This window comes from Typopeltis vanoorti, chromosome 14 (genome assembly GCF_054136105.1).
Source record: "Typopeltis vanoorti isolate ZY-2024b chromosome 14, IOZ_Tvanoo_1.0, whole genome shotgun sequence".
Lineage (NCBI taxonomy): Eukaryota > Metazoa > Arthropoda > Arachnida > Uropygi > Thelyphonidae > Typopeltis > Typopeltis vanoorti.
Genome location: NC_143562.1, coordinates 98,243,479 through 98,256,870, shown reverse-complemented (window position 1 = coordinate 98,256,870; position 13,392 = coordinate 98,243,479). Strand labels below are relative to the sequence as shown.

The 13,392-nt window shown below is 36.1% G+C and overlaps 1 protein-coding gene across 2 annotated transcripts in view; it reads right to left on the bottom strand.

Annotated features, from left to right (window-relative positions):
* The window catches only part of LOC150099795 (alpha-2-macroglobulin-like protein 1), a 1,007,775-nt gene that overhangs the window by 514,021 nt on the left and 480,362 nt on the right, over positions 1–13,392 (bottom strand). For both annotated transcript variants that reach the window (XM_090403789.1, XM_090403790.1), the window contains exon 14: positions 2,758–2,907. In XM_090403789.1, coding sequence (XP_090259915.1) covers positions 2,758–2,907 — 150 coding nt within the window. The remainder of the gene's footprint in view (positions 1–2,757; positions 2,908–13,392) is intronic.

Genomic DNA, 13,392 nt, shown 5'->3' with positions numbered 1-13,392 from the left:
CAACTATGGACCATCCAGATGAAGAGAGAGAAGAATTCTATGAAACATTAGAATCCATATTCAATAATAAAGAATTCTACATAATTATAATGGGTGATTTTAATGCCAAAATTATAAGCAGAGATGACCATCTGAACTCCATTGGTAAATTTGGATTTGGACAGCGGAATGAAATAGAAGAAAGACTTGCTGAATTTGCAGAAGAAAATAATCTCTTTATTATGAACAGCTTTTTCAAGAAGAAAATCAACCGAAAATGGTCTTGGAGAAGCCCAAATGGAACAAACTTATTTGTCCATTTGGGCTTCACCAAGAAATAATGAAATAGACTTCATCCTCTCCAACAGAAGATATATAATAAATAATACTGAAGTGCTTAATAGATTTAACACAGGAGGTGACCACAGACTAGTAGGGGCAAAAGTATGGATCAACAAAAAATGAGAACGGAATAAGCTCATAAGAAAAAAGTCCAATTTAGTGAATCTACTAAACCTCTACCACAATAAAAGCTGTTATAGAGAATCACTCAAAAATGAACTAAAAAAGCTAAACACAGATACTACCATCGATGATGCTAATGAAATATTAACAAAATCTATCTTGAATTGTGCACAAGAAATAGGAGGTGTAAAAAGGCACCAAGGAGAGGAAAAACTAAGACAGGAAACCTTAGATCTGATGAAGAAAAGAAGAGATATGAAAAGAGATTTGAATGACACCAATAAAATAGAATATACGGAAATTTGTAAAACTATGCGCAAAAGGATGAAACATGAACTTAGATCGTATAATACTAGGAAAATTAAAGAAACAATAGAAAACAATAGTAACATGAAGGTCCTAAGACGAACATTATCAGTTGGAACAAAGGAAATAGCTGCTGTAAGAGGAAAAAATGGTGAATTGATAAAAAATAGAGATGCAATAATCAAAAGAATTCAGGAATTTTATACTGAACTCTATGAAGACAAAGCCTGGGACATCCAAGAATCATCTATGGATTACTCAAGTGAGGAAGAACATGATGCCCCCAAGATCTTCCAAGGTGAAGTGGAAATGGCACTGCGGGAAATGAAGAATAGAAAGGCCCCAGGAGAAGATGGAATTGTGGTAGACTTCTTGAAACTGGGAAGAAGCCCTGTCATCAAACATTTGAGTAAACTCTTCAATAAATGCCTAAAACAGAGAAAAATTCTGAAAAATTGGAACAATTCACTTGTAATATTAATTTTTAAAAAGAGCAATAAGGAAGAAATTAAAAACTACAGACCTATAAGCCTACTCCCCACCATATATAAAGTTTTCACAAAATTATAAATAATAGAATAAAATCTAAACTAGAGGGAATGCAATTTTGTGAACAAGCTGGATTTAGGAAGAATTACAATACTTTGGACCATATTCACACATTAAGACAGCTCATTGAAAAATCAATTGAATACAATAAACCCTTATGTCTGGCCTATATAGACAATGAAAAAGCATTTGATTCAGTTAAAACATCTGCAACACTAAAAGCACTTGAACCACAGGGAACTGAGAAACCATATATTGAAACACTAAAACATATTTACAATAATGCAACGTCTATAATTAAATTATATAAAAACAGTGAAAAGTTCCCAATACAAAAAGGCATCTGGCAAGGTGACACCAAATCTCCCAAATTATTTACAGCTGCACTAGAGGAAGTCTTTAGAAGCCTTGATTGGGAAACAAAAGGAATAAACATAAATGGAAAAAGGCTGCATCATCTGAAATTTGCAGATGATATCGTCCTGATAGCAGATAATCTTGAAGATCTGGAAGAAAGGCTAAATCAGCTAAACGAAACCTCCAGAGAAATTGGATTAAAAATAAATAGAGAAAAAACAAAAATAATGATGAATAAATACATAAACCATAGAACTATCAAAGTTGAAAACCATGAAATAGAACAAGTTACTTTATATGTATATTTGGACCAATTGTTATCCTTTGAGGAGTGCCAAAGAAAAGAGATTGAACGAAGAATTCACCTTGGATGGATGGCTTATGGGAAAATGAGAGACATATTCAGAAGTGATATCCCTATGAGTCTAAAAAGGAAAGCTTTCGACCAGTGCATACTTCCTGTTGTAACATATGGAGGAGAAACATGGACTTTAACAGAAGCCTTAAACAAAAAGCTGAGAACATCGCATGGAAAGAAGTGTGCTAAAAATAACATTAAGAGATAGGAAGACAAATATTTGGATAAGATCTCAAACAGCTGTCATGGATATTGTAAAATACATTAAACAGGCTAAGTGGAGATGAGCTGGCCATATTGCCAGATGCAGTGATGGGAGATGGACTAAAAAAACAACAGAGTGGAGACCAATGGATGGAGCAAGACAAAGAGGAAGACTGAGAAGAAGGTGGAGAGATGAACTGGAACAAATTGCAGGAGTGAGATGGATGGGAGAAGCAGAAAACCGAGTGATCTGGAAAATCATGGGGGAGACCTTCGTCCAGCAGTGGACAGAACCAGAAGGTTGAAGAAGAAGAAGAAGAAGAAGATATATTTTCTACATTATAAAAAAATTGAAGAGCAGCTAAAAACATACTGACTATGGTGGTGGGTCACCTTCAAAAAATAGTTTGAAAAACACTGTAATAATACATCAAATAAAAAGTATTCCAATTTATGTAAATATCTGCATTTTCCCCATGAAAGTTGAATCGCTATTATAATAAAAAAAATATAAATTAAAATAAAATAAAACCAGATACCTTTTGTTTGCTGAATTCATTATCAGAGTGCAAAATGTGAACACTCCTGTCAACAACACCTATGCCACACAATGAAAATGGGTTGGCAGATAAATGAATTGCTGCTTCTGTGCCAGGATACTGTTGTTCATGCCGAAAATCAAGTTTCACCTAATAAAAATAAAAAGTTCAGTTAGAAATATGTTTCTCCATTTATATAAAACTAAATGATTTTGCAGAGTATATTAATCAATATTCAGGATAAGAGTTTAAAAAAATGAACAAACTGATTTTTTAAATATTTTAATATTTTAAAATGGTTTTTTTAATTAACTAAAAAAAACAATGTGAAATTTTTACAGTATGTTTATGCTATGTTTAGATAAGTATCTCTTAATATATTGATGGCAAATGTCACAAGGGTGGGTGGGGAGGGGGGTCATAAATGGCATGTAGGATATGCCACACAATGAAAATGGGTTGTCATGTCATGTCATGTACTGGCATGTCAACATGAAGCATCTAAATTTGGTCTCCAGAATAAACTTAGATGTTTAAAATGAAATGATCACAATATGCCATACTGCACCCCTATTAAATAAAATCCTGAGTTAAGAGTTTTCTGCAAGTTTTTGCAAACTGAATTGTAGTTATGTATTTCATATGCCATGAGAGAAGGCAGTGCTGATCCAATTAACACAGATGCCAAGCAGAGATCTCAGTTTACTTAGATGATTGTCATGTAATTCATATTAATCCCTAGTGTAGCGATGACTAAGATGAGTTAGTTTTGGCTAGTGGTAAGCTAGTGTTATTAAAAGTATGGTGATGAATGAGAGAATGCATGAGTGCATTTTATGTGAGAAAATTTAAGAATGCCATTGACTGGATAGGAGATATAGATGAGAGGGAGATGTTAGTGGAGAATAAAGATATGAATGATGAGAAGGAGAATGTTATGGTGGACAATAATATTTCTGAGAAGAGTAAAGGCTTTGGTTAGTTCAGCTTAGCTTAGTTAGAAGCGTTCATGAGAGTTGGTTGACAGAGGAAGATATTCTTATAGTAAAAGAATCTAAAGGATATGAGATTTTCAGGGAAGGTAGAGGGAACAGGAACGGAGATGCTAATGATATAAGAATAGCAGCCGAGAAAGAGTAGGAATTCAGTATCAGGGTATAGATACAAAAGGCATTGTGTATGAGCCTATCTGAAATGAGATAAGAATCCAAAGGATAAAATATGCAGTAGGTTGCTGTTATAGGCCAGAGGCTGCAAGAGAGCATGTGAACAGCATGCATCTCAAATTAACATGAGTGTAGGGCAAGTATTATGGGACTTCAACAATGAATACATAGATTGGAAGGAGGAAAGATCCCATGGAATTCAGGCAGCTAGTACGATATAATTACCCAACACAGACAGCATATTATGGAGAATGGACCTGGTGATACCATCAGAGGATTTTACTAGAAATGAAAGAACAGATAACTAACTTACAAGGAATTTTAACTGTAGAATTATTTTTTTTATTGCGTATCTAAGGCATCTTAAGTACAACTAAAAAATGGAACAACATAATATAAATTTAACAGAAAGATTCTACAAAAAAAGCATCACAAGAACTTTAGGAAGGTAACAAATGGTCAGCTAGTTTCTGATTTAAAAAAAAAAATTAGTAAAGATTAGCAGATTGAGATATACTGTTTCCCATAAGGGAGATAAACATAAGCTATTAGATTTATTTAAGTTTGGATAATTTAGCAACATTACATTCCACAAGTTTCCTTATAAAGAGACTTTCCATAAAGAATTTGCTCTTATATAGAATTTTGGTTTTATTCCACAGGACTCTGTGCTTAGAAGAGATGGCATGCTCAGCAAAGCCAGCTTGCTCAGGCTCAAGATACTGTATATAAAATTTATGTTTCTAATAATGGAAATACACTGCTTAGAAACAAGTCAACAGCCACCATAGTGCGAGAAACAAATATCCATTGCACCCACCTTAATAAGATGTACATCCTCCTTTCACTCTGATGACTGCAGCAATCCTACAAGGCATACTTTTCATAAGTATATGATAGCGATCAATGGAAGTTTTGACCCATTCTTCCTGTGAGCATGGAATGAGGTCCTGGGCTGTTTGTTAGGCAGACATCCCTTGACCTCACCTGATGCTCCAGTTCATCCCACAGATGTTCAATGGGGTTGTGATCATGGCTCTGTGGAGGCCAGTCAAGTGTGGTGACATTCATGTCGAAAAACCATGCAGTTACAACAGCAGTCATATGATACAATGCATTGTCTTGCTAAAAGAGACAATGGTCTGTTCCATTGAAATACCACAAAGTAGAAAACATTGTATTGTCCAGAATGTTCAGATACCTCTTGGAGTTCAGTGTTCATAGCACCATAAATAAGTGGAAAGCCACTTTCCACAAGAAACTTTCCAGCCCCTTTCCAGAAACTTTCCACAAGTGGAAAGTTTCTAGCTTTCCACAAACTAGGAAAGTCTGATTTTCCTAGTTTAGCCAAGATGCTTGGCTAAACTAGGAAAAACAGGACATCTTCACCTCCTAATTTCATAGTTGGAGTTATGCGCTCTGGTAAGAGATGTTCACCGGCCATTCACCACACTCACACTCTTCCATCTGCTCGGTTGAGGATATAGCATGATTCGTTGCTCCATAACATAGCTTTCCAAGGTTCCAGATCCCATTGTACTCTTTGCACCACCAAAGATGACGCTGTATGTTTGGAAACATTTTTTCTGCAGATTCGTGTTCCAGTCAATGCCCGGAACTCTGCATTCAACTTGTTGGGCAATAAATGGCTGTTTTTATGTATTATCCTTCATAGCACCTTATGGTCACTTTCGGTGGGTGTGGTAGGTCATTCACTGTGGGTAGCACTTGCAGTTGGCTCCCTGCGCTTCCATCTCAATATGGTATCTCTGATTGTTAACCCGAGATGGCCCAATATGTCAACAATTTGCTGAACAGATAGGCCTGAAACATGGCTTCCTATTGCACTCTCTCTTTTAAACTTTGTCAGTTCCCTTCTCACAGCCAGTTTACCCAGATACAGTTGCAGTGACTTGGGAGCATCATATTGCTCTACTTTTATACTGACTACGAACATGTAACTTTTTGTATGGCACAATGCACTTTGCCCATGGGAATGTCTGTTGACTTCTATCCAAGCAGTGTATCTATTGCCTCAAATCAAATCACCCTGTTTATTTTCCCTCCTGGAAGACATACCTTGTGTACCCTCTCACTGACCACACCTTGTATGATAGAATCTCCATATAGTGCTAATCTTGAATCATTCGCTACTTCTTTCTCTCCACACCTTTCTTTTTATTCTTTCATACTCCTATCCACCTATTGTATCCACCATACATCTAGTTTCATTCTGTGCATGCCTCATTTCATTCCTCATCTTTATCATTTCACTTTTCAACTCTTGCATTCTAGAAATCACTCCTGCTATTGCATCATCAGACCAACTTTCTTCCATTTCCAAAGTCACATCAGCTCTTGCTTCTTTGGTCTCGCACACTTCTGTAAATATGTCAAGTTATCCTTTTTTAATTATTTCCATATTCACTATAATATTCTCCACACTCATATTTTCATACTCACTTTTCTGGATATTATTCTTAGTCCTACATCCATCACCGCCTTTCGCTTGGTATTATTCTCTTCTCATTTCCGACTTTCATTCAATTCATCACAATCCATTAACATATCACACTTTCTAAGGACCCTCACACTATGTGATACTTGGAGCTATTTTATCCACTGCCACAATGTGCCATTTGAACTTCAAGTCCAATAGACCCTGTAGACTATCATCCAATTTTCTAACCTCATCAATTTTTAGGTCCAGTTCCTTTCTTCCACTTCCTAGTGGTTATATACAGCTAATAATCTTTTCATCCCACAATGCATAGCCTTTGCCACATTAAACTTGCATTCATTATCCTTGCTCCATATTATCAGTCTATTTATTATCCTCATGGCTACCTACATCACCTTTATTAATTATTGCCCTCCCAAATTTTGCATAACCAGCAAACAATTGGATATTCCTCATGAAATCATTTCCTACATCATAAATGCCATTATATAATTATAAAAATCAAGAAGTCGAAGAAGAAGATAAAAATCAAAAAGCAGTTTTTATGTCTATATGTCAGTCACTTGCTTATGCACATTACCAGCTTCATAGCCATCTCCATTATCAATTGTGCTGTATCTATCCTGACAAATGGCTTTGCAGTCGAGCAACATTGCAGTATAGTGATTTGCTTTATTCAACTCAACAGTTGCTTTATTAAAAAAAAGGAGTCAATTACTAATTTGCTCCTTTTTATAATAAAAATAAGAAAAATAATGGAAGAATAAGTTGTTCATATATAGTTATTTTTTGTTGATATATTTGCAGTTCTGGTCCACCATTCTCAGTCAAAATTATTCAATTCATGGAGAAAATAAACTCTGTATACTCCTGTATCAAGTTCACTATTAAACATGGATCCAATAACCATCTACCTTCATTGGATACCTTAGTGATTCAAATCAATCCTTAATAAAACAATCCTACAGGTCATGTTGAATTTTCAGTTTATTGAAACCAACCTTTACTGACAGATACATTCACTCTTCCTCACACTATCATTCATCACAGAATGTAGGTATTATCAAGAGTCTTGTACATAGAGCTCATACAATCTGCTCTTTTGATTCTCTTTAATAATCTTAATCTCTCCATGTAACTTCATGGAGAGATTAAGAGCAGTTGATGATGGGGAGGAGAGACTGACTGTAAGTGAGCAAGAGGTGTTTGGGGAGTTGAGTAAACTAGATGTAAATAAGGCTGTGGGACTTGATAATATATCACCGTGTATTCTGAAGGAATGTGCCAGAGAGTTGACACCTGCCTTGACATATTTTTTTAATACGAGTCTTGCACTTGGTCAAGTCCCTAAAGAGTGGAAGGAGGGCAAGATTGTGCCACTTCATAAAGGAGGTGATTGAACTCAAGCATCAAACTATAGGCCTATCTGTGTGTCAGGTGTTGTGGTTAAGTTGTTGGAGAAGCTTGTGAGAACTAGGATCCAGAGTTGGGTTGACAACAATGGTATAATCTTTGATGGACAGCATGGATTTGCTAAAGGGAGGTCGTGTTTTAGTAATCTACTTACTTATTACAATAAAGTGACTGCTTCCTTGGACAGAGGAGAAGGATACACAGTAATATACTTGGATTTCGCAAAAGCTTTTGATAGAGTACCTCATGATAAGTTGACAGTCAAACTAGAGCAGATGGGGTTGGATATTAGATTAGTGCATTGGATTGGAGACTGGCTATCTGATAGGTATCAACAAGTTGTGTATGGGGATGCAATATCCAGGAAAAGGAAAGTCACTAGTGGAGTGCCTCAGGGATCTGTTTTAGAGCCATTACTATTTAACTTGTATATTAATGATATTGGCGAAGATTTGGATGGAGATATTCAGTTGTTTGCAGATGATGCAAAGTTGGGACGAACCATAAAGAGTAGTGAAGATGTTGTGGCCTTGCAAGAAGACGTGAATAAATTGAGTGATTAGGCAAGAAAATGGGGATGTGAGTTCAATGTTGCAAAATGTAAGGTTTTAAAATTTGGAAAACAAAGATGGGATGCAGAATTTATGCTTGGTGAGAATATATTGTTGGAAGTAGAGGAAATAAGAGATCTGGGAGTGATAGTGGATAAGGATCTAAAATTTACGGGACACATCGCCAAAATTGTGAAGACAACACAAAGACTTCTGGGAATGATGAGGAGGACACTGACGTGTAGAAGTAGGGAGATTCTTGTTCCATTGTATAAGGCTTTGATTAGGCCACACATGGACTATTGTGCCCAGATTTGGTCACCTGGTTTTCAGAAGGATGAAGAGATGTTGGAAAGGGTCCAAAAGCGACTGACTAAGGTAGTTTCTGACCTCTGGAATGTCGAGTATGAGGAAAGATTGAAAAGATGTAATTTGTAGAGTCTAGTGGAGAGAAGGAAGAGGGGAGATATGATAGAGACCTACAAGTTGGTAAGGGGTTGTTATAGGATCAATTGTGCAGAAGTTCTACAGAGAATAGTGGGAGATCAGGGGAGAACCAGAGGTCATCCCTGGAAACTGTATAAAGAGGGCGTGAGTAGGGGAGTGAGAGGCAGGTTTTTTTCGTGCAGAGTTGTGAATGATTGGAATGCCTTGCCTGAGAGTGTGGTGTCTGCAAGGAGTTTGAATGTGTTTAAGACCCGGTATGATGAGATGTGTGCGAGATAAAAGGACCTCCTAGATGAGTCTTTGACTCCATGAGGTCTTGTTTAATAATAATAATAATAATAAGATGAACTGAATAAAATCAAAATGATGTCTGAAGTCTGATGTCTGAAGGACACAACAAAACTACCATTCAAAAATTATTGATAATTATTGTCTGTCTACCAGATGACAATCAGGTATGAAAAGAATTTCAATACCCAACTTTAAAGAAACCCTGCAGTCGATGTCTGGATTTCTGAAGCGCGATTGATAGTGTTTTAATTATAACTGTGGATAAGTCTTGTAGATGTGTTCTTAAGTGAAATAAAGATAATTTAAAAGTTTGCTCACAACGTATTTGATGTACTAGGAACTATTTCCGGTAAGGACTATCTTAGTGTATTATTTCAATGCTTGAAGAATTGAGTGTTAATTACGCTACACTTAACCTAACCTCAACTGTGGAAACTCTTCGTGATTGAGAGTTGAAGTTAAGAATTATTAGAGAGATATTTTCCACTATTAGTGCCGCCTGCGATATTTTGAACTTATAGCATGACTGAGAAGTGTGTGAAAACTGATTAGATAGGAAGTTCTATTATATTTATATATGTGTAGGAACTTTGTAACTCAGAAGCTGAGAAAGTGTATGTGAAGACTTGGAAGGTTGAACTAATGTGATTGACTTGGCTTAATGTTTGACTTGTTTTTATTGTTTAAATTAGAAGTAGAATTTATGTATGTGTTATATAGCTTATATTAAATGTTTGTTTTTGTTAATTCAAAAGTTGTATTTTGCCTGAATCTCTTTTACTGCACCATTCATAAAATATTCGAACCAAAGCGGTTAAATTAAGTAAGTCAAATATACTCGGCCAGTATATATATTAAGGAGAAATAGTTGAGGGTTGATTTTTCTTCAATTCTTAAACTAATTCAGATATAGAGTGGTGCAGTCTTTAAATATAAATTTTCTCTATATTTGAATTAGAAACCAACTAGCAACTATTTTTAGGTTAAGAACATCGTAGTAAATAACATGTCGGATCCAAGGTACAGATTAAGACGAAGTAGGATCCAAAGATGGTTTGAACATGGCCTTTTATACCCTAGTTTAGTGTTCTAATTCTTCAATTATTTCACATAAATCCTCACAATACCATCTTTACTTATTTTGTTTATTTTCATATTTAATTTTTTTATCTTCACTAAAAACTGTGTTCTAAGCAGCAGAAGTATCATACTTGTTTTATCCATTCATGTAGCTAATGATTTCAAGGTTTCTGTCTCTTTTCGCAGTCTTTGTCTTTATGTTGTTGATTTTCTTGCCAAAACTGTTACAGAAATTAATCAATTTAAAAGAATTTTGTAGACCTGTACTGGATTTATTTAAGAATTAACTTTTTTTCTGCATCTTCACATTCACTGCACCTCTAATAATTGTATCTCCATACAGCACATATCTCAAATCATTCAATGCTTCTATCATTCCATGACTGAATCATGAGTTATGAGAGCAACATGTATACATGGCAGAATGTGAAGAGAATGAAAAAGAGATGAGGGAGGGTATGGATATATAGAAAGTGTAAATATGTGCAAAAGTGTGAGATGTGTTAGATGAAGAGAAGCAGATGACCAAACAAATAACTTGTTTGCATATAAAGAGCATGTAAGAATGGATATTAGAAGATTGTTGAGGAGATTGAAAGATAACACTGTGGTTGGAAGAGTAGTCAGTGTGTTGCCTAGGTATGATAATGGTGAGTTCAGACAAAGAGCAAAGATCATGAATGGTATGTTGTCTGAGCAGTGTAAAGAGAAGGGAGTGGGGTTTGGGAATGTGTGGGATGCATTTGAAGGAAAGATTTGAAATTTACAAAAGTGATGGGTTGCATTTGAATGGTTTGATGTGAGTCAGTTACACAGACTATTGCTGCAAGGAGGAATGAGTGATGTGAGCAAGAGAGCAGAGGAAGTAAAAGGTTAAGCAAAAGATCAGGAGAGAGGAACCAGTGAGACCAAAGTGATTGTAAATGAGAATAGTAGTACTGTGAGTGATAATGATTGAATGAGAATGCAAGATGGACTGGGAAACAGGACAAAGTCAGAGTGGATAGGGAGAGAGTACAAGGAAAGTAGATGTTGGAAGTAGTAGTGAATGTGGGTATGGCGATGGTCAGTATAAGAATGGGATGGCCTGGGATTCATGATATGTAGTTGAATCTGAAGAGATAGATAGATTGGCCTGGTTTTCTATCTAAAAGTAAACTGCTTTGTTTATTTAGAAATGCCAGGAGCATCGGAAATAAAGGAGATGAAATGGTTTCGTTGATTGAGTTTACCCACCCAAAAATTGTTGGAATATGTGAACCACTGGATAAAAATTATGATATCCTGATGGGAATAAAAATAGAAGGGTATGGTGTTTTCTGTGAGGATAGAAAGGACAAGAAGGGGGGGGGGGCTGTTAATAATAGCAGGCAAATTATGTCCCCGCAAAGTGGAGATGTGAGATGTAAATAGTGGCAATGGTTCTGAGTCAGTATGGTGTGAGGTGGAGGTTAACAGGAAGAGATATTTAGTCAGATGTTGCTATAGGCCAGAGAATGTGGAGGGTGGTTATGAAGCAATATATAAGCAACTTCAGTTAGTGAATAAGGGAAGGGTGATTTTTATTGGTGATTTTAATTATGAGAGATAGACTGGAATGAAGAGATAGCATTTGGGAATAAGGAAAATGAATTTGAATTCTTGAGGGACAGCTATCTTAGGCAGTATGTAAAGGAGGACACATGAGGATCGAGAGTTTTAGATTGATCGTTTCATTAGAGGATGTGATTGGGAGTGGGGTTTTGTATGTCCCTCCAACTGATGAGGGGTATAAAAAGCAGATGACTCAGATGGTAAGAATGACAAAACTACGGTATGAGCAGAAATTAGCAAATCAGGCCAAGAAAAACCCTAGAGTGTTCTTCATACATGTGGCAGTATAAGGAAAAACGAGTATGATAAGATGATGTTAATGGATGAAAATGGTAAAAATATAACTGCTGAAAAGACATAGTTGAGGTATTTAGTGAACAAGGGTGTTTCATCCTTGTTAGAGTGAAATCATGAGAAACCCAAGGAAATAGGAAAGGATGGTTTAATTGTGAATGAGGAGGAGGTAACCAAAGAACTAAATAAGCTTGATGGAAATAAGGTGATAGAAATTTTAAGACCACATGTCTTAAGAGAATGCTACTTCCACTTCTGGGGAAGTTGCATTAGCATTGGCATGTCTGTTTAATATGAGTCTTACAACAGCACAAGTTCTAAGAGAGTGGAAAGAAGGTAAAACTGTTTCACTGCATAAAGGTGGTGATAAGGATGTATCTACAAATCATAGGTCAATCTGAATATCTGGAGTTTGTGGTTAAGGTACTGGAGAGACTGGTGAGAAGTAGGATACAGAAATGGGTTGAAAACAGCAGTATTCTCTGTGGTTGTCAGCATAGGTTTCACAAAGGGATATCATGTTTTATTAGCTTACTTATGTATTATAACAAGATGACAAATGTCTTGGACAAGCAGATGCATATACAGCAGTATACTTAGATTTTGTAAAAACTTTTGGTAGACTGCCACATGAGAAGCTGTTAAATATACTGACACATGATAAATTAGTGTTTAATTGTTAACATAGGGGTCTGAATATCAGGTTTAGTTGATTGGATTGGAAACTGTCTTTCAGACAGATAACAGATAGTTGTGCATAAGGCAAAGCAATATCGCATCCCATTCATGTGCCATCTCCTATCCTAGGAGGTTGACTTCCATGATGTGACTCATGGTTGACAATGGCTGTAATGATATGTGGTGAAGACCCTATCTCTTTAACATATTGTATTCATAAGTATTCATGGCTGTAAATCTGAGTGAGTTCACGGGGCAGGTTTGCCTGATCTGAGGACAAAGTATCTGTGTTTCTGAGTGAAAAAACCTTCTGTCTCCATATGAGACTGGCTAACTCACCTTTAGTCAGAAGAGACCAGATAAAGGTTCCTCAGGCCATGGATGGGAATTGAAGCCAGGTTTTTTCGACGAAAGGCTTCCTCTATACTGACTGAACTACAGAGGCTCTGAAGTAGAAATCAGGGAGTAGAAATGTTTCAAGTAGAATTCCACAAGATTCAATACTCGAACAATTACTGTCGATGATACTGTCACTGAACTGCAGAGAGATATTCAGATGTTTTAAGATGATGTGAAGTTTGGCAGCGATTATTAATAGTGCAGATGTTGCAACTCTTTAAGAAAATATGAAAAAGCTGGAATGATGGGCAAATCACTGCGG